Below are 17,250 nucleotides of genomic sequence, written 5' to 3' on the forward strand. Positions count from 1 at the left end.
TTTATTGTTATAATGCGTTTGTGCACAATGCAAGTATAATCTCTTAAACTATGATAAACGCTACGAGATGTAAGACTCTTGCAACGCCTTCTGTTATATTATGCCACTAATTCTGTTTTTTTTTCTTTTTTTTGATACTGAATTCGGTCTATGTTCCTTACACTAATGAATTATACACAGGTTTATAATGTAACACGTGTGTAGTCGCGTATAATTACATAATTATACGATACACGTACGTATAATTATACAATTATTGATAGATATTCATAACATCTTTGCATATATCTTTCTTCTCAAAAATTGCAATAATCTAAATATAGATTTAAGAATCATGATGACAATAAACAACTGCGATTCACAGTCGGATCAGGGAGTCGGTCCAGCGAATCATCTGATATCGGAAAACTTTCAAAATAAAAGAAAAAAAAATATTCAAATAGCAAGATAAATTAATTGAGATCATACGTTTTACACAAGTGAGAAACATGGTGAAATTATTTATTTCACGCGCGCGAATATCGTTCGAAGCACGTTGAATATAAAATACGAAAATAAGTAAGGAAATAATGTTTTGTACGTAAGGTAATAATATATGAGGCCTATTATATACAAAGGTATATAATATGATCACGTCATGGAGAGACTTGGTACTCATTCATGGAAGTTATATCAATGGAAACTATATAGCAAATCGCAAGACTATTATGCTCACCGGTATACGTAAAATTTTTTCCACAACTGTTTCTTATTTCTGTCGATTTTTACGTCTGCATAAATAAACTAACGAAATCGCACGTGCGCACGCTGGGCACTCGCTCGCCGATATCGTTTCGAACAATGAGTGGAGCAGAACAGTAATATCTCTCTCTTTCTCTTCTCGAATCTAGAATTATTTATGGCGAATTCGATTGGATGCACTAGAGTGTGCACTGAGTGCACACCAAGGCTTGTTTATAGTCAATTTTTATATTTATATTCTTATGTTTCTTCTTATAAAAATTGGTTGTAACCAAGCCTTAGTATGCACTCAGTGCGCACTAGTGCATCCAATCGAATTCACCATTAGTTCATCTCTATATACCAACAGGCATATTCATTTGTGAAACATTGTAAAGTATGTAATATTATCGCGGTTTATTCTACGCTTTGCGGAATAATTCTATTATTTATCTATCTCATATTTTCATTAGATATTTTGTATCTTCTTTTTTTTTCGTTGACTGAGGGTTGACAACTCGGGCAACGTTTAAATTTTGTGCACGCTACTAAATTAATCCGGTGGTAAAAAGCTGAATAGCCGAAATTGTTCTCTAATGTGTGGCCTCACGTCACCCCCCTGTGAAAGCAGAAATCATTGAATTAAAAAAAAAGTAATCGCATCGTTTTTGTAGAGATAAAAAACGCAGCGTAATGGTAGGATGAGGAAACTTACCCAATTTACCAGGTTTTCCAGGAACGGTAACAACTTCATTAGCTCATTATCCGAACGATCGGCAAACCAGCTTTCTATAGGTATGCCATTTTCTAACTGCAAGATGACGAAAGACACGATTTCTCAGCTGCGCATTTTATTTAGATCGAAAATCGGAGCACACCCGTATTCAGTCAACTTACCTGATAGCCAAATGCTTGTGGACTGTTGTCGATAATTACAGTCTTGGAGAGATCTCTGCCCAAGATGGATAGATCTTTTATGTAATTCCCGTTGACGCAGACGCAGTGTTCCCTGAATAGACGATACTTGATCAGCTTTCGGGTCGGGTCCAGCAGATTCATCAGCTTGTTGGCGTACACCCGTTTGCTCGCCGTGAAGAGGATCACCTCGTACAGCGAGGAGACGTGCTCGAGAAACTCGCGGAAGTACGGTCGCGTTCTCACGAATACCGTGTACGTGACGTCCTGAAAGACCACCGGGAAGCGGAACGCCGCGTCGGACAGTTCTTGCAAGCTGCAGTGGACCAGCGTCTCGTCCTACGGAGAAAATCGCGCGTAAAACAATCGAGACTGCCAATGCTCGCGCGCGTAGCTACATCACACGCGCGCGAAAATTAAAAAATCTGTTTCTGCCGTACCAGATCCAGGACCAGGCTGAATTCCGGACTGCTTCGCGTTTTCAGCGGCAGCGCCGGGCACCTGGCCCTCATCGCCGGCGTGAGCGGCGGCAAATGCTTGATGAAGACATACGGATCGAACGGCTCCCAGTCCTCCTGAACTTGAGTAACCATGTTCTCTACATCGCAAGACTCTACTATCTCCTCGCTACCCACCTCCATGTATTCAACCTCGTGATAACGACGGCCAACGTCCTCGGAATCATATTTGTTACTAAGATTGCCGTTCGTATCGGATGACGGATGATGAGCATTTATATTGTACATACTTGCTGGTGCACTGTACTTTGCGCTGGGATATCCAGCAGTCGTTTCATATTTTGTTGGGTCTGTTTCAATAGCATATTGATCTTTCGGGAGATCGCTGCGGTTTTCATTGTTATCGATAAGCGAGTACTTCCCGCCGTTCGGGAAATACTTGTTGTTGTCGGGGGTGTTGTACGTTGCCGTGCGACTGTTGTACAGCGACGTTGTGTGCATCAGACTATAGTATTCCGTGGACGTTTCGCCATGCGCCGAGTATAGCGACGAGTAGTGTAGCGATGACGGTAACGTGGTATCTGCAGAGAAAAAGAAACGATATAACGCACGATATTTGCTGCGATATACTATGAGCAAGTACGATCGAGTCGGGGACTACCGTTGCTCTTGCTTCCTTCATCATCCAGCAAGCACGTGAAGTCCGAATGCGGTCCCAAGGATACCGGAGGCATTAGACAGGTCAGCGAGGACGCACCGGGTATGGAAGATTTCGTGTCATGTGTCGGTGGTATCATTGAACCGCGCAGGTCCGTACTCGTCACTGGCGGACACAACGGCAACGCAGATCCACCATTCCAGTTCTCTTTCGACTCTTCAGAGACTTTAGACGGCGATGCGTTCTTTACAGGCTGCAAGACGCGCGTTTTCACATTAATTTCAGGACGTACTTCTGTCTGTTTTAATTCTCATCACAGAGTATCGTGGTAACTCACAATGGTTGCATCTATTGGCGGAGGAGCACGATGCAAAGGTGTCGACGTAACCATTGACCGTTTTATACATTTTCTCCTGCGAGGTCCCCTCTCTCGTCTGATGGGCGTGGATTTGGCAAAGTGTAAAACATTCTCCTTACAAACCTGGATGCAAGACGACAATCTCTTTAATATTCCAAGTTACGTAGTAGTAATCAGTCATTACTGATCATTTGTAAATTTTGTTTTAATGAAAATGAAATGTAAATGACATGCAAGCATTATTTAATTAATATCAAGATAATGTTTGGAACACACAACCTACGTATTAATTATATCCTCATTTAAATTGTGCTATTTTAAAAGATAAGTTTTTACCTCTTTTAAAAAACTGGATGATCTACGCCGCCACTGGCTTAATCTACTGCATCTGCTTGACGTTATCACTCGGCTACTATTACCAATATGCGGTAGTTTCCGTGTTGCGCCAACTTGAGCTCGATGACCGGTTGCCTTCGATGCCGTTACACCGCTCAAATTTAAACGGCCCCGCAATCTTCTACTGATTCGTTCACTTCTCAACCACATTTCAGCAGGATTGTTAAGTGTCCTGAAACGACAACAGTAAAACTTTTTTACAATTACAGTGCCAACAAATTGATATGAGCGGAAAAACGTATTAATAAACAGTTAATAATTCTCTTTTCTAATAATATTATGCAAATTGGGAAGAAAAATACTTATTATTTAAAAACACACGAATCACATTCGATCCAATATAATTTCACCGTTTATAAATATGTACATACTTTTTCTCTTGATTATACAAGCTTTTATCGCTACTTTGAGATAACGCAAAACATGATTTCCGCTGATCTAATATGTACGCAGGTCGCAGAATTATTGCACCGAGCGATTTATAGCCATCAGGACGGGTCACGGGTATCACAGTAACGCTAAATAAACTGCAAAATTCCTAATCGCGACAGGGCTGGTACGTTTCGCTCGTAAGCGGACGGTTAAATTTTCAAAGAGCGCGAGACCTGTCAAAACATCCGCACGCACTATTATTATTGACGTCTCGCGCCGAGCAAGATTGCGCGGGAAAGAAGTTCGATCGTTTCGTAAAAAGGGGCGTTCCGGAGGCGCGCCTGTGTGCGTGAGCGTGCGCGCCATTCCCACATCGGTTCGGTATACTCCACACGTACACGCGCACGCATACCGGCGCACGGCGCCGTGCACGTAGACGCGGCACACACGGCGGCGGGCACGTATATCGATTTACATGCGGCGCAATGCCCGTGCCGCGTCTCGGCGATCTCGCCGGGAGAGATTTTTCGCGCCGGTTGGCGTCGCGACGCACTCGCGTCGCCAATGTCTAGCCGGCTCTTCGGTCCATGATCGAGCGAAGGTTTCGCGAAAGTGCGAGCGTCGCGTCGCGCCGGAGGCGGCGGCACTGCGACGAGCGGCCGTCGCGACGGCACCTGAAAATCCGCGCGAAAATCGGCGCCGCCGGGTCCTCGACGCGGACGTCCGGCGCGCGAACGGCACTCGCGGCTGCTTACCATGTTCGCGCGAGTCAGCGGTGGCCACGCACTCGTACGCCGGCACGCACGGACGTACGCGGCACGGCCCTCACACGCGTCCGATTCAAATCGCGACGCCGTCGCGTACACTCGTCATCCCTCCGAAACTATAACAAACATGGCGGCGGCGTCATCACCGCCGCGACATTACTCGCGGCTCAAGCGCGTTTCCGCGGTGTCGCGTACCGTGCCGCCACGCCGATTCCGCGCGATTCCCACGAGGCTTATTATTCGCGGACGGTACGCGTGCCGACGAACGCGGAATTCGCTTGGTCGCCTACGGGTTTGCGGACGTTTAATCCTTGTCTCGAATCCCGCGGTTTCCGGTGCTCGTTCCGGGCGCGTGCGTTACCCGCCGCGCGCTTCCGGTAATTCAAATTGGGTCGACTGCAAAGTGTCTCGATATTCTGGATCGTCTTACCATGTCTACATAACACGTCTATTCTTTTTGCAGTTACTAGTCGTCTCTTTTTATAGGTTATTTTTCTCTTTTTCTTTACTTTGAAGAGAATCTTGGCATACGTTTATGTAAACATAAATTTTAAAGCCTCTGTTTTTCTCTCTTTCTCTATCATTCTCTCACACATATCTCACGTCCACGCGCTACTACAAAACACGTAAAATTATCAAATAAAATTTATTTGTTTACAGCTTCTATATTTTTGTTATTCTTTCTGGAAAGTTTACATATATGTACGCACTTTATTTTAAGCGCTAAGATAAATGAGAGTTCAGAGTGCAAACGTCTGCGACTCCAACCGCCGCGCAATCGTTGAATAAACGCTTATCGAACGAAAGCGATCACTTGTGAGCATATGGTTATAAACTTATAAGAATGATGTTCACTCACTGAATCTGTTGCAAGTGCGCTCAATAAACGAAAGCATTTATTCCATTTTTTGTTGTACAATTATCGTATAACGGTTATGTTGCTGAACGCAATGATATGCACGCAGTACAGATTAATATACTAGACCGCGTACTAGACCTGCTGCTTATCGGACGGACCAATCAGCATGTACGTAACTTGTTACACAGGTTAGAGCGCATGCGCCAAATGAATAATAGATCTCGTCTCGGCCAACAGTGCGCACTGATGCAGCTCGATTTGATGTAAACACATAACAAGTGCTGCGTAACCGTCGACAATCTCCCGCCTTTTCAGGACGGCTATCCCACTGCATATTTCCCGCCAATCTCACTGGTCAGTCGGGATCCAAGCCACGGAGGATACGGATAGTGCCTGTGCTTTCTGTTTCCTGTTGTCGCGTTCCGTCGTTCGGCTCATTCGAACTCGCTGATCGTCACACGAAACGATCGCGATCGCAGATTTATCGATCGTTAAGTGTCACGTTGCTTTATCAGCTGGAATCACCGCGGCGATTCCTGCGGATTCCTGGTCAACATGTACATCAAAGTGAGGATGATGGACGGGAAGAGGGAAGTGATCGTGACGATCTCGAAGCTTACTCTGGTGGAAGACTTGAAGGTAAAGGTCGCCACAGACCACGGATCCAGTGCAAACTTCGACTGGAGATTCCTTGTCGAACTGGTTGATGAGTAACGATGTATACCTAATCAAATCTGTCAAAGCGGGCCTTGCCAAGTGTCCTGCAAGTTGGGTGCCGACAGTATGTTGTTGTAAATTTAAATTAGGGATCTTTTCACAAGATGTTATCAGATGCCTAACTGTACTATTAACATTTTTTATTTATCAGGCAACTTTTATTAATTAAATTAATATTAACATGTTTCACATGCTCTGGATATACGCTAATTATAAGCATTTATTCCACTTTAGTACAATTGTTGATCTCCGATTTTTCAGCATGAGATACAAAAGGAGCTACAAGTCGATACAGACCTGCAAAGATTGTTCTTTCGTGGCAAACAGTTGGAGAATGGCTACAAGCTCTACGATTACAATATCAACTTGAACGAAGTGATACAGCTCATAGTTAAAGTAAAAGCAGACAATGCGGAAGAGAAAGCAACCTCCAGTGATAATGTGAAAAAGAAAGAGCTAAGTGAGACTGAAGAAGAGGAAGATGAATTGGTAGAAAAAGAATTATTGGAAGCTGAAAGCTTGTACTACAAGGTCGGCGACGCAGTTGACTGTTACGATCAGACACATGGTGCCTGGTTCGAAGCCATTGTACAAAACATTTTTAAAAAGGAAGAACAGATACTGTACAACGTGCGCTGCGAATTTGATGACAAACTTCCTTATAATGTACCTGAAAAATCCATACGGCCACGTGCTAGACGTGTGCTATCGTTTGACGAATTATCTGTTGGCCAGAAAGTGATGATAAATTATAACGTAGATGATCCGAAGAATGTTGGACTGTGGTACGACTTTACAATATCTAAAATTGATAGGAAAAGAAGATGGCATGAGCTGAGTGGTATGCTACGTATGAGCGAGTACGTATTTCCTATTTTATCATTTATTTATTATTTACTTATTATTCATTTCGGGCGTTTACTTGTATACGCATACTTTACGTTATTTTTGGCACAAAGAAATTGCAATTGACGTACATAATTTTTTTTCATTGCCTTTTTGTACTAGTGACCATCAGCTTAAGATTGAAAAGTTCAGTCCCAAGAAGGATATATTCGCGATAGAGACACCCAAGCTGTTAGCCGAGAGAACTGCGGAGGATGAAGGATTTATGATCAGTAACGGCAAGCGCAGACCCATCATTGCTACCTGTTCATCGTGCATGGATGATGAGAATGAGAAGTGTCGGGAGTGCGGCTGCAAAATTTGTGCCGGCAAACATGACGAACATTATCTTCTACTGTGCGACGAGTGTAACTATGCCTTTCATCTATCATGCCTAGACCCACCACTCACGGCAATTCCAGATGAGGATTACTGGTACTGTCCCGAATGCAAGAACGATGACAGCGAAATTGTCAAGGTACGTGTCGCACGTCCATCAATGATTTCGTTCATTATCATCCTTTTCCGTTGTCACGTGATCTATCGTAGGCGGGAGAGAGACTGAAGCAATCGAAGAAAAAATCATCCGTTCGAGAAGTTAAAGATTTGAGAAAAGATTGGGGAAAAGGAATGGCCTGCGTTGGAAGAACGAAGATATGTAGCATTGTTCCCTCGCATCACCGTGGCCCGATTCCAGGGATAGAAGTTGGCATGTGTTGGATGTTCAGGATGCAGGTGGGCAAAGATTTTTTTATTACTGTAATCCCTCGACAAATTTGGAGTGGAAAGTAACGTGAAAAAACTGCCGGTTAGGTGTCGGAAATGGGCGTGCATAGGCCGCACGTGGCCGGCATTCATGGGCGAGAGACGGACTGCGCGTATTCCATCGTTTTGTCAGGCGGCTACGAGGACGACACCGACAACGGGGACGAGTTTCTGTACACCGGTTCCGGTGGAAGAGATTTGTCAGGTATTGATTAAAACACAAAAAGCAAACAAATATTTGCAACTTAATCATTGGATGTGTTGTATGCTTCTATGCGTACAGGTAATAGGAGAGTCGCGAAGCAGAGTAGCGATCAGATGCTAACCAGAATGAACAAGGCGCTGGCCAGGAATTGTAATGCCAAGTTAAACGCGGAGACTGGTGCAATCGCCACACACTGGAAGGAGGGAATACCGGTTCGAGTGGTGCGCAATTCCAAATTGAAGAAGTATAGCAAATACGCGCCGCAGGAAGGCAACAGGTAATATCTTGAATCTCTCATTCATACTGCTAAAAGTACGGACGTGTAGACACGCGTCATGTTAACGACTTCAATGTTTGCTGCAGATACGACGGCACGTACAAAGTGGTGAAATATTACCCGGATGTAGGCAAGAGCGGTTTCCGCGTGTGGAAATATCTCTTGAGGAGAGACGATCCCTCCCCTGCACCGTGGAGCAAACAGGGTAAGGCGAGAATCGCGTCACTCGGTTTGAAGTTGATATATCCCGACGGATATCTGGAAGCGATGAAGAAAGTCGATACGGGTGTTAAGAAACGATCCATTCCTGCCGACAATAATGCCGTTTACAAGAGCCCTCCCACGAAGAAGCGTAAGCAGCGTGCTTACGATTTGGAGGACGAATTGAATAATGTAATAAAAAATGATAAATTGAATACTAAGTTGTGGGCCGAGTGCAGTGAAGCGTTGCCCATGGGAAAGGCTGCCTTCCTGGAACGTGTTTCGGAAAGGTAAGGTTTTTTTCTTGGAGAAAACTGTTAATTTTTTCCATACTTTCTTGATTACAACTTCATGGTGATGTAATTGATACAACGTCAATTTATATTTTTTGCAGATTCATGTGCGCTTGTTGCCTCGAAATAGTTTACAATCCCGTAACGATTCCCTGTGGACATAGCATTTGCTTAAAATGCTTGAAACGAAGCTTTGTCTCCGACGTACACTTCTGTCCCTCGTGTCGTTACGATTTAGGTAAAAGTTACAACATGGAGGTCAACCAGTCATTGGCGTCCGCGTTATTACTGATTTATCCCGGTTACGAAAACGGAAGATAACGTCAATTTCGTGTGGTAATAACGAATAAATTGCTGTCGTTTATTTGTGTAACTTCTTTATTTAATTATATTTAATCTTTTTATCTCTTAAGTCTTTAAAAATTACAAAAACGGGCACCGCAATCAAAGCGACAAAAAACAAAACTCCGAACCGGAAGTCACAACTGATAATCTTAAAAAAAATATTTTGAATATGAAATAAATTTGAAATATTATTTATAACAGAATGTGAAAATGATAGAATATTGCGTTTTATAACGAGTACTTATATTCGTATTTACAAAATTATACAATATATGTGCACAGGAAACATTGATGTATCTATTCTAAAATACTAAATTTTTATTATAATTAATGGAAAATAATATATATAATTGTTTAGGTATGTTACTTTATTGCATAAAAAGTTACGGAAACATTTCGATAGTTGTCAAGAAAGATCAACAAATCAAATATTGAGGCTAGATTTCAAAATATGATTTTAGATTTATATTACACACTTATATAATCGCATCTTAATAATTTGCTGCATTTAAAGTAGTTGAAGCCGGGTTGTTATCCTATCGAGGCACGAGATACCTTCTGATAACCGGTAATGTAAGAATTTGGGAACAAAAACACGTGTTGAACAGTCTATTCATACATTCAGACTGCTGAAAAATGTGTGCCTTAGGAAATAAACAGTTTCGTAGGTAACATGTTAAGCCTATTACACACTGCTAACAGGAAAGAGTACAGATGACCAAATCGAGCAACGCGATTGGTTATTTCCTGTTCCTGTTGCCTGTTGCCTACCATTGTGTCTCCGGCCTTACTAATGTGCATATGGTAGACATGGTCGAATAATGTTTGAACGATTGAACATTATTATTTAGCATAAATGTATGATCGTCAGTATTTTCTAGGAGGAAAAACCCACATTTTTTTATGGGAAACTTGTTCCATATACCGTTCTGCATATCTATGTAATCATGTACTCCTAACCATATATATTATTTTATATCGATAAAGACCGTTTTTTATATTTACTGTAGAATTGCATATTATTACTGCAAGGAAATGATTATACAGAGTATAATCAAGAAATTATCCGCTTATGTTTACTTAGCATTCTGATCCTTTTGGGTATCACGTGAAGGTACTACTTCATTAATCCAGTTTAGATAATCGATGTTTCCATTTTGTATCTGGAAAATATGAGTATGAAATTAATAAATTTCTTGTTAAATCAACCGTGTACTTTTACTATTTATTATTTTACTATTTTTGACCGACTATTAAAAATACAAGATATACACGTCAACTTACGGGCAGGGAAATTACTTCACAAACAGTGTATGGATGATTCTCTCTGTAGAAAAATTAAATTTCCATAATTAATATATTCTAATAATAATAATCCTAATATAAAATATGCTCTAGTTGATCAACTTACTTCACATATTTCGTTAAGGCATCTATTGCCTCGGTCCTGGTTTTTATCATCTAAAATTTACTCATAATAGTAAAAAAGAATAATGACTTTTTTAAAATGAAATTTCATAACTTCTTACCAATAGTAATTCAGGATCCTCTTGTATGCTTCCCTTCCATTCGTATCTGTTGACAAATTTATTATTTAATCAGAATCTTCTTTGAGATAATGATTAAAGGCATTTATCTTTAGGCTGAAATATCTTTCATCACCAGATCTCATACATGATAAACGGGAAAGACTCACATAGATGTAAGCTGTGGAATGATGTTGACGCAGGCGGCGAGCTTGTTCTCCACCAGGCCGCTTCGCGAATAAAAAATCACGTTGAGGACATCAGTAGATGATGATTACGCATCTGTACGTAAATGTTAATATACATATTCTTACCGCGCTATCTTTTTCGCCACTGCATCGTCCGGTACCGTGACATACGCCACGGAATGTTGTCCGGCAAGACTTGACATGTTTCGATGAAGCTGCGTACGGATACCACGTACTAAACAAAAAAGCATTAGCACTCCTACGAGAGAAGCTCGCGTTGCAAACTGCATTTGCGGTAATTCGCCGGTGTGTACCGAATGAGTACCGGATACTTTTTTTCTTATTTATTTATCGTGCCTTCAAGCCCACCTAGGCTAGTTGACACTATCTTACTAGTTTAACAGTTTGTAGTCCTGTTGCTTTTTTCTTCTCAATCTGTCTTCCTCTTTATAAATAATTGATTTCAGCTTCCACTTCAATTCTAACCTCCACTATTCACATATGCGTTGTGTACTTCTCTCCCCCTCCCCCTCCCTCGCCTGTGGTCCAGTTGACGTCCTAAATGTTTCAGAAGATTTTCCATCCTCTTTCTTCTCTCAAGTAAAAAGAAGGGAAAAAAGTATTTTGCATCATTTGAGACAATTTTTATATTTTTTTATCTTTGCATTTAATCTTTAATTTAACTTCATCATATTCGTCCCGCTGAAATAACACGGTCGATCGTCTATCGACCTCTGCTCCGCAATCATACCTTTCTGTAGCCACTACCAACATAACTTTTTCTCGCTAATAATTCTTCCATTATACATTATAATTATTCAATCAATTTATCAAAATAGAGAATCCTGCGAATCAAGTCCTTCTCAGTGCAAATCAAGGGGGGTTATTATCGTTCTCCTAAAAAAATTAATTAAAATAATGAGTCTCCCCCTAACCCTGTATATTCGTTCGTTACTCTCTTCAGTCCTGCCGGATAAAATCGGAGGTCGGTAATTTTATCTCTACATTTCGATGAACGAGCGTTGCTTCCTTCTTGTTCCTCTACTTTGTATGAAATTTTTTAAATACAATTTTAACAGTTATTCCTTAATGATACACGGAAGAACTGTTAGTCTGTTACGGCTAATATTATAAAAGTGTGTTCATTTCAACCACAATGTTTTTTAGCTACCTCTAAGCTTGTGAAAAAGTCTGACGTTAGAAGGAGAAAATAAAGCTCAAAGGTGTACGAGAATCTTGTGATAGTGCACAACAGTACACACATGCACGCCACGCGCGCGCAGAATGTCATTCATTGCGGTGGCATTGGTAACCTTGAAAAGGCCACCCTCGAAGCGGTACGTTAGTCCTCCGGGACCGCTGGACTCTGGAGTTCGCTTCTGGCCTTCGGTCGTGACTACAACTCACCGTACTATCAATCGTGGACGCGTTCAGGGTCTGCCTTAACGCTTTAATGATCGAGGCATCGTGGCAAAGTGCGGAACGCGGCATCGAGAATTAATATCGCACATTGATTTCTCGCCGCGAGGTTCTCGCGCTGGAGAAACTTGAGATAAAGAGAGAGTGGGAGAGCAAGGAGGAACGAGAATAATGGTTTCGCTGATTCTCCTCCTCCTCATGATCCCCATTTTTGTTTTCGTCCTTTACTTCTTCGACGATTGAGATGTCACGCTAAACGAAGTCACGATCGGTGGATACGTCAGGGATAACGCGCGCCGTTGATGATACGGAGTATAGGTTATATCACTCTTCGGGATCTTTGTTGATGCGGAAACGCCGGATGGCATCCTCGCGGAAAAGCTGAGCGGCGGATGGTGTACGCGATAATTCTCGGTGCTCCAGTGCATCATGGTGCAGCGACCGGTCGCGCCTCGGCGCAACGTCAGGATACTGTTGATCGGCGAGCGAGGAGTCGGCAAGACGTCTCTGATACTGTCCCTCGTGAGCGAGGAGTATGCGGAAGAGGTGCCCAGCAAGGCCGAGGAGATTACGATACCAGCGGATGTCACGCCGGAGCAGGTGCCGACGCACATAGTCGATTATTCAGGTACTTCGAGATGTTCGGTACATCTGTGTGTTCCTCTTCGTTGAACAACATTGTCATGTCAATGCTAATCATGTTTGCAGCGGTGGAGCAAACGGACGATCAGCTGGCTGAGGAGATTCAAAAGGCGCATGTGATATGCGTCGTTTACTCCGTGGACGATGAGGATACTCTAGACAGAGCTGCCAGTTACTGGCTGCCGTTGATCAGAAGGTGTTCGCCGGACAATCGATGTCCAGTTGTACTCGTAGGCAATAAGATTGACCTTGTGGACTACTCCACCATAGAGGTTTGTAGACTTTGAGCAATTTATTGATTTCATCTGTATTTTGTCATTCACTGATAAATCGCATTGCAATTCCAGGCAGTATATCCTATCATGAAAGAATTCACAGAGATCGAAAGCTGCATAGAGGTAAGTAAGTTTGTAATTTAGCTAATAAAGTAAAGGCAAGGGTGGAGGAAAGATTATGTAGAAACGTATTTTATTTCCTTTCCCAGTGCTCAGCAAAAACGCTTCAGAATGTCTCGGAAACGTTTTATTACGCACAAAAAGCAGTTTTGCATCCTACCACACCTTTGTACAATTATGACACACAGGAGGTAATGTTTATTTTATATTTTCCTCCGTTTAACCTCTGATTACGCTTAATCTAATTAATACCTTTTATTTTAGCTCACAGAAGAGTGCAAAACTGCCCTACAGCGAATTTTTAAAGTAAGTAGATTATGTTAAACGTAGAAGATGTCAATCTTTTATCGTTTGACTATTGAAAACTTAGAAAAGTATATTCCATTCCTGCTCACATTCCTCTTATGCTGTATTAAATTATTTCTTTCCCATGCAGATATGTGATGTAGATAACGATGGACTCTTAAACGATATCGAGTTGAACGCATTTCAGCAATGGTGCTTTAATACTCCGCTGCAACCTCAAGTACTGGAGGATGTAAAAGCTGTACTGTCGAAAAACATTTGCGATGGTATATGTAATAGATGTGTCACAATGAAAGGTACGTAATTTCTGCGTTATGTTTCGACGTTAACTTCAACTAGAACGTATGCATTAATATTGTCTCCATTCGTACATGTACAGGCTTCATGTACTTACAATGCCTATTCATACAACGCGGGAGAAACGAAACGACTTGGGCTGTGTTAAGAAAATTCGGCTACGACAACGAGCTGCAGATGTCGAAGGAATACATTCATCCGTCGTACGTAACAAATAAAAAATGATGAAACTATTTCGCAGCCAATATTACTGAATGATTTCATTTTAGATTGAAGGTCCCGCTCGGTTGCACCACAGAGTTATCGCACAAGGGACAAGAATTCCTAACACTATTGTTTATGCAACACGATCGCGATCGTGACGGAGCTCTTTCACCACTCGAGATGGAATCGTTGTTCTCTCGGTGTCCCGCTCCACCGTGGGAGGATGAGTACAAGTATACAGTGCCCACGAACGAAAAGGTTTATCCTCGCATTTACTTGTAGTAGAGCTATGACTTATACCATTATATTAATATCATCGGCAATTTATCCGAAGGGATGGATCACGTTCCAAGGGTACATGTGTCAATGGGCGCTGCTAACGTTGACAAACGTGCGCAAGACAATGGAGTACATGGCGTATCTGGGGTACAACATGTACCACAACGAGTGTCAAACGAGCTCGGTCGTTGTGACCCGCGAGAAGAAAGTGGATCTGGCGAAGAAGCAGTCCAGCAGGAATGTCTACACCTGCCACGTAATAGGACCGAAAAGTAGCGGGAAGACTACGTTGTGCAGGACTTTCATTGACCCTAAACTTGAGGTAAATCATTTTCATGGTGTATCATGACTCTTGATTTGTATCGTGACTATCTATCTATCTATCTCTCTCTCTCGGCGATTGCAGAAATTAAACGACAAAGTGGTACCAGCGAATGCTCACATCGCAGTAAACACGTTGTATGTATATGGCCAGGAGAAGACGATAGTATTGAAGGATATAAATATACTGAACGTTCAGGATGCTCTAACGCCGGCGGAGATACAGTGCGACGCGGCCGCCCTCGTTTACGACGCCAGCAATCCGAAATCGTTCGAGTATATTGCGCGTATTTACATCGTAAGTAACTTCGTCTTTCTCCTTTTTTTACCTATTTCGTTATTTCGCGTACAACGCTGAATGTGTTTCGCGATATAATCATTCACGTGCGTTCTTGCAGAAATACTTCGCCGATAGTAAGATTCCCGTTCTGATAATAGCGAATAAAAGTGACCTTTCTGAAGTGAAACAGGGATACCTGCTGCAACCGGTTGCGTTCTGTAACAAGTACAAGTTAATGCCTCCGCAACCGTACAGTGTCTCTCGCGCAGTTCGACGTGAGATCTTCGTCAAGTTAGCTACAATGGCAGCTTTTCCGTAAGTTTAAACCTGAGTAGATTACGAGGAACGATAATGAAATGAAGTTATACCAGAAAGATTTCAGGCTCACATTTCGGTATACAGACAGTAGATGAGTTTTCTTTGTAGCTGATATATATCCAAAATGATCTTTTTTATCGATTATATACCTCGCGAGACTCTTAGAGCTTTTTCGCTTAATTCTACTTTTTTTATAATTCTTTATTCTATTTTCCACCGTGAAATTATGTTCAGGAGACAAATTGGTAATTTTTCCTTGCACCGTTTCCAAGTGTCTCTCCCCGTCCCTTTATCTTAAAGAGAGAAAGAAAAATAGCGTAATGTAGGTAAAGAAAGATTACGACAAGATAATTCGGCATTAACGAAAAGATATATTTCGTGTTTAGCCGCTTTCAAGGAGCGTGGGTATTATTTTACCGAGACAGGTTGGTTTCAATTTAAATTTCACACTGTAAAATTCTAGAGGCTTGAGCAAATCATGAATACTGCATTCGATCATCGTCGTCGTGTCATCACATTCTTTCATATTCGATGCATGCTTCTACGGGATCTAACTTAACAGTCCATCTATTCATTGTTAAATGTGCCGGGCGATTTGCTCATATCAAAAAGTGTCATCACACGGACGAATACGTAACAATATATTGGCTCTTTTCAGCCATTTGAGGCGTATGGTCCACATGTTGCTTGAACCCTCACCCTCTCAGTGGTGGAGTTCTTTCACAAGGTTTTTTGTTTCGTATTATCGCTTGTGTATTATCCTCCCCGTGGCCAGTAGTGTCATATGCATATCACACGGCGTACACACTGCTTTCTCAGTTTTCTTCAAGCATGAGCATGCGACACAGAGCTCTCTCACGAATTTTTCTATTAATTTAAAACAGTCTTTTGCGCTTAGGTGAAAAGATATAATTTCTGTGTAAATTAAGTGTTAGTTGTCGTGTGACAAAACTTCAGTTGCCAGTACGATTAAAATTTCAATAAATATATTTGCGCGTGCCTGTGTTGTTTGTTATGTTAGATTTAATTTAGATATTTGCAACACTTTGAGACTAGTTTCACTACTACTAAAATATCTCTGCGAGATTTGTCGCGCGCGTTAGTGACGGTGAATTTTGTATTTGAACATTTCAGGCACATAAATCAGTTCGGCCTAATGCAAGGGGATTCGCTGGTCTGGTGGAAAGCAGGACTGGGCATCGCGGTCGCCACGGTCGCCGGTTACGTGATGATGCGCGTGTTGAACACAGAGAAGAGATAGTCTACCATACTCGTGCTACTTTGTGCGTGTTTAACTGCCTCCCGTTGTCGAATAAAGAGAGAGAGAGAAAATCGTAATATACATATACATATATATGATCGCGTTATAGGCTGAATATAATATATATTGGTAAATCACACTAATTTTCAATATGCAACAGCTAAGTATTAGAGAAAGTCAAGATAAAGTGCAAATATACGCTGTTTTTCATGTAGAAGCGCTTACTTTGCTCCGGTCGAAGGTACCGAGAATTTTGATTTGCTATTTTCTTTCTTCCAACGTAATAACGTCTTGTACAAGAACTATTTTCTTCACCTTCTGTAATAAATTATTGTTTAATGTATTGTAATATAACGTGTAAAAAAAGGAGAGAGGTGTGCTATGCATATCTCACGTTAAGTCTCGATTTGTCATGTTCTCCGTGTGTGCTGTAATCATAACTTTGATCCTTGAGTATAAGTATATTTTTAATCCCCAAACTGATAAGCAAAAATTAAGGTTAAATTTGTATGGTTCTTTTTCTTGAAATATAAACACATTCATTCTGTTAAAATTATTGCTAAGGTCATTCTGACACGTATCATGCTATTAAATTTTACTTTTTCTAGGGAAGATTAAAGGGA

General features: G+C 41.6%; 4 protein-coding genes across 9 annotated transcripts; 2 read left to right on the top strand and 2 right to left on the bottom strand.

Annotated features, from left to right (window-relative positions):
- Positions 1 to 125: 125 nt before the first annotated feature.
- Positions 126 to 4,790, bottom strand: LOC105282556 (CTD small phosphatase-like protein 2). Of its 2 annotated transcripts, none has more exons than XM_026969130.1 (8): positions 4,633 to 4,790; positions 3,446 to 3,677; positions 3,089 to 3,232; positions 2,755 to 3,004; positions 2,076 to 2,674; positions 1,618 to 1,974; positions 1,436 to 1,531; positions 126 to 1,339 (listed from the first exon to the last, which is right to left on the bottom strand). In XM_026969130.1, exons 2-8 carry the CDS (start codon positions 3,653 to 3,655, stop codon positions 1,274 to 1,276), a joined length of 1,722 nt encoding a protein of 573 aa, XP_026824931.1. In that variant the 5' UTR covers positions 3,656 to 3,677; positions 4,633 to 4,790; the 3' UTR covers positions 126 to 1,273. The 2 variants fall into 2 exon arrangements, with proteins under 2 accessions (XP_026824931.1, XP_026824932.1); XM_026969131.1 differs by lacking the exon at positions 4,633 to 4,790 and adding an exon at positions 3,877 to 4,032.
- Positions 4,791 to 5,717: 927 nt separating this feature from the next.
- Positions 5,718 to 9,219, top strand: LOC105282550 (E3 ubiquitin-protein ligase UHRF1). Of its 2 annotated transcripts, none has more exons than XM_011344586.3 (8): positions 5,718 to 6,142; positions 6,482 to 7,080; positions 7,229 to 7,583; positions 7,655 to 7,840; positions 7,919 to 8,075; positions 8,154 to 8,352; positions 8,439 to 8,843; positions 8,948 to 9,219. In XM_011344586.3, exons 1-8 carry the CDS (start codon positions 6,059 to 6,061, stop codon positions 9,165 to 9,167), a joined length of 2,205 nt encoding a protein of 734 aa, XP_011342888.1. In that variant the 5' UTR covers positions 5,718 to 6,058; the 3' UTR covers positions 9,168 to 9,219. The 2 variants fall into 2 exon arrangements, with proteins under 2 accessions (XP_011342888.1, XP_026824930.1); XM_026969129.1 differs by lacking the exon at positions 5,718 to 6,142 and adding an exon at positions 6,149 to 6,284.
- Positions 9,220 to 9,541: 322 nt separating this feature from the next.
- LOC105282536 (protein CutA homolog) lies at positions 9,542 to 11,441 on the bottom strand. Of its 2 annotated transcripts, XM_011344574.3 has the most exons (7): positions 11,299 to 11,441; positions 11,032 to 11,140; positions 10,888 to 10,947; positions 10,721 to 10,766; positions 10,603 to 10,652; positions 10,476 to 10,518; positions 9,542 to 10,354 (listed from the first exon to the last, which is right to left on the bottom strand). In XM_011344574.3, the coding sequence occupies exons 2-7, from the start codon at positions 11,106 to 11,108 to the stop codon at positions 10,268 to 10,270; spliced, it is 363 nt and encodes a 120-aa protein (XP_011342876.1). In that variant the 5' UTR covers positions 11,109 to 11,140; positions 11,299 to 11,441; the 3' UTR covers positions 9,542 to 10,267. The 2 variants fall into 2 exon arrangements, with proteins under 2 accessions (XP_011342876.1, XP_011342869.1); XM_011344567.3 differs by having other exon boundaries at positions 11,032 to 11,441.
- Positions 11,442 to 12,753: 1,312 nt separating this feature from the next.
- Positions 12,754 to 17,180, top strand: LOC105282524 (mitochondrial Rho GTPase). Of its 3 annotated transcripts, XM_011344542.3 has the most exons (14): positions 12,754 to 12,952; positions 13,033 to 13,238; positions 13,314 to 13,364; positions 13,451 to 13,552; positions 13,626 to 13,667; positions 13,798 to 13,963; positions 14,047 to 14,167; positions 14,234 to 14,426; positions 14,503 to 14,769; positions 14,854 to 15,066; positions 15,167 to 15,363; positions 15,753 to 15,791; positions 16,025 to 16,093; positions 16,501 to 17,180. In XM_011344542.3, exons 1-14 carry the CDS (start codon positions 12,754 to 12,756, stop codon positions 16,625 to 16,627), a joined length of 1,992 nt encoding a protein of 663 aa, XP_011342844.2. In that variant the 3' UTR covers positions 16,628 to 17,180. The 3 variants fall into 3 exon arrangements, with proteins under 3 accessions (XP_011342844.2, XP_011342853.2, XP_011342859.2); XM_011344551.3 differs by lacking the exon at positions 16,025 to 16,093; XM_011344557.3 differs by lacking the exons at positions 15,753 to 15,791; positions 16,025 to 16,093.
- The last annotated feature ends 70 nt before the right edge of the window (positions 17,181 to 17,250 follow it).

Source organism: Ooceraea biroi, chromosome 4, assembly GCF_003672135.1.
Source record: "Ooceraea biroi isolate clonal line C1 chromosome 4, Obir_v5.4, whole genome shotgun sequence".
Taxonomy (NCBI): domain Eukaryota; kingdom Metazoa; phylum Arthropoda; class Insecta; order Hymenoptera; family Formicidae; genus Ooceraea; species Ooceraea biroi.

What these genes read in the sequence shown, in the direction of transcription:
- LOC105282524 (XM_011344542.3), top strand. Translation starts at nt 12,754, where the DNA reads ATGGTGCAGCGACCGGTCGCGCCTCGGCGCAACGTCAGGATACTGTTG. An exon ending in ACAATTATGACACACAGGAG is followed by an intron (nt 13,553 to 13,625) that starts GTAATGTTTATT and finishes CTTTTATTTTAG; the next exon opens with CTCACAGAAGAGTGCAAAAC. An exon ending in AAGGAATACATTCATCCGTC is followed by an intron (nt 14,168 to 14,233) that starts GTACGTAACAAA and finishes ATTTCATTTTAG; the next exon opens with ATTGAAGGTCCCGCTCGGTT.
- LOC105282556 (XM_026969130.1), bottom strand. Translation starts at nt 3,655, where the DNA reads ATGTGGTTGAGAAGTGAACGAATCAGTAGAAGATTGCGGGGCCGTTTA. An exon ending in CGCCAATAGATGCAACCATT is followed by an intron (nt 3,005 to 3,088) that starts GTGAGTTACCAC and finishes CGCGTCTTGCAG; the next exon opens with CCTGTAAAGAACGCATCGCC. An exon ending in CACAAGCATTTGGCTATCAG is followed by an intron (nt 1,532 to 1,617) that starts GTAAGTTGACTG and finishes GTCATCTTGCAG; the next exon opens with TTAGAAAATGGCATACCTAT.
- LOC105282536 (XM_011344567.3), bottom strand. Translation starts at nt 11,195, where the DNA reads ATGCAGTTTGCAACGCGAGCTTCTCTCGTAGGAGTGCTAATGCTTTTT. An exon ending in GCCTTAACGAAATATGTGAA is followed by an intron (nt 10,519 to 10,602) that starts GTAAGTTGATCA and finishes ATTTTTCTACAG; the next exon opens with AGAGAATCATCCATACACTG. An exon ending in GTGAAGTAATTTCCCTGCCC is followed by an intron (nt 10,355 to 10,475) that starts GTAAGTTGACGT and finishes CATATTTTCCAG; the next exon opens with ATACAAAATGGAAACATCGA.
- LOC105282550 (XM_011344586.3), top strand. Translation starts at nt 6,059, where the DNA reads ATGTACATCAAAGTGAGGATGATGGACGGGAAGAGGGAAGTGATCGTG. An exon ending in CGGTGGAAGAGATTTGTCAG is followed by an intron (nt 8,076 to 8,153) that starts GTATTGATTAAA and finishes CTATGCGTACAG; the next exon opens with GTAATAGGAGAGTCGCGAAG. An exon ending in CTGGAACGTGTTTCGGAAAG is followed by an intron (nt 8,844 to 8,947) that starts GTAAGGTTTTTT and finishes TATTTTTTGCAG; the next exon opens with ATTCATGTGCGCTTGTTGCC.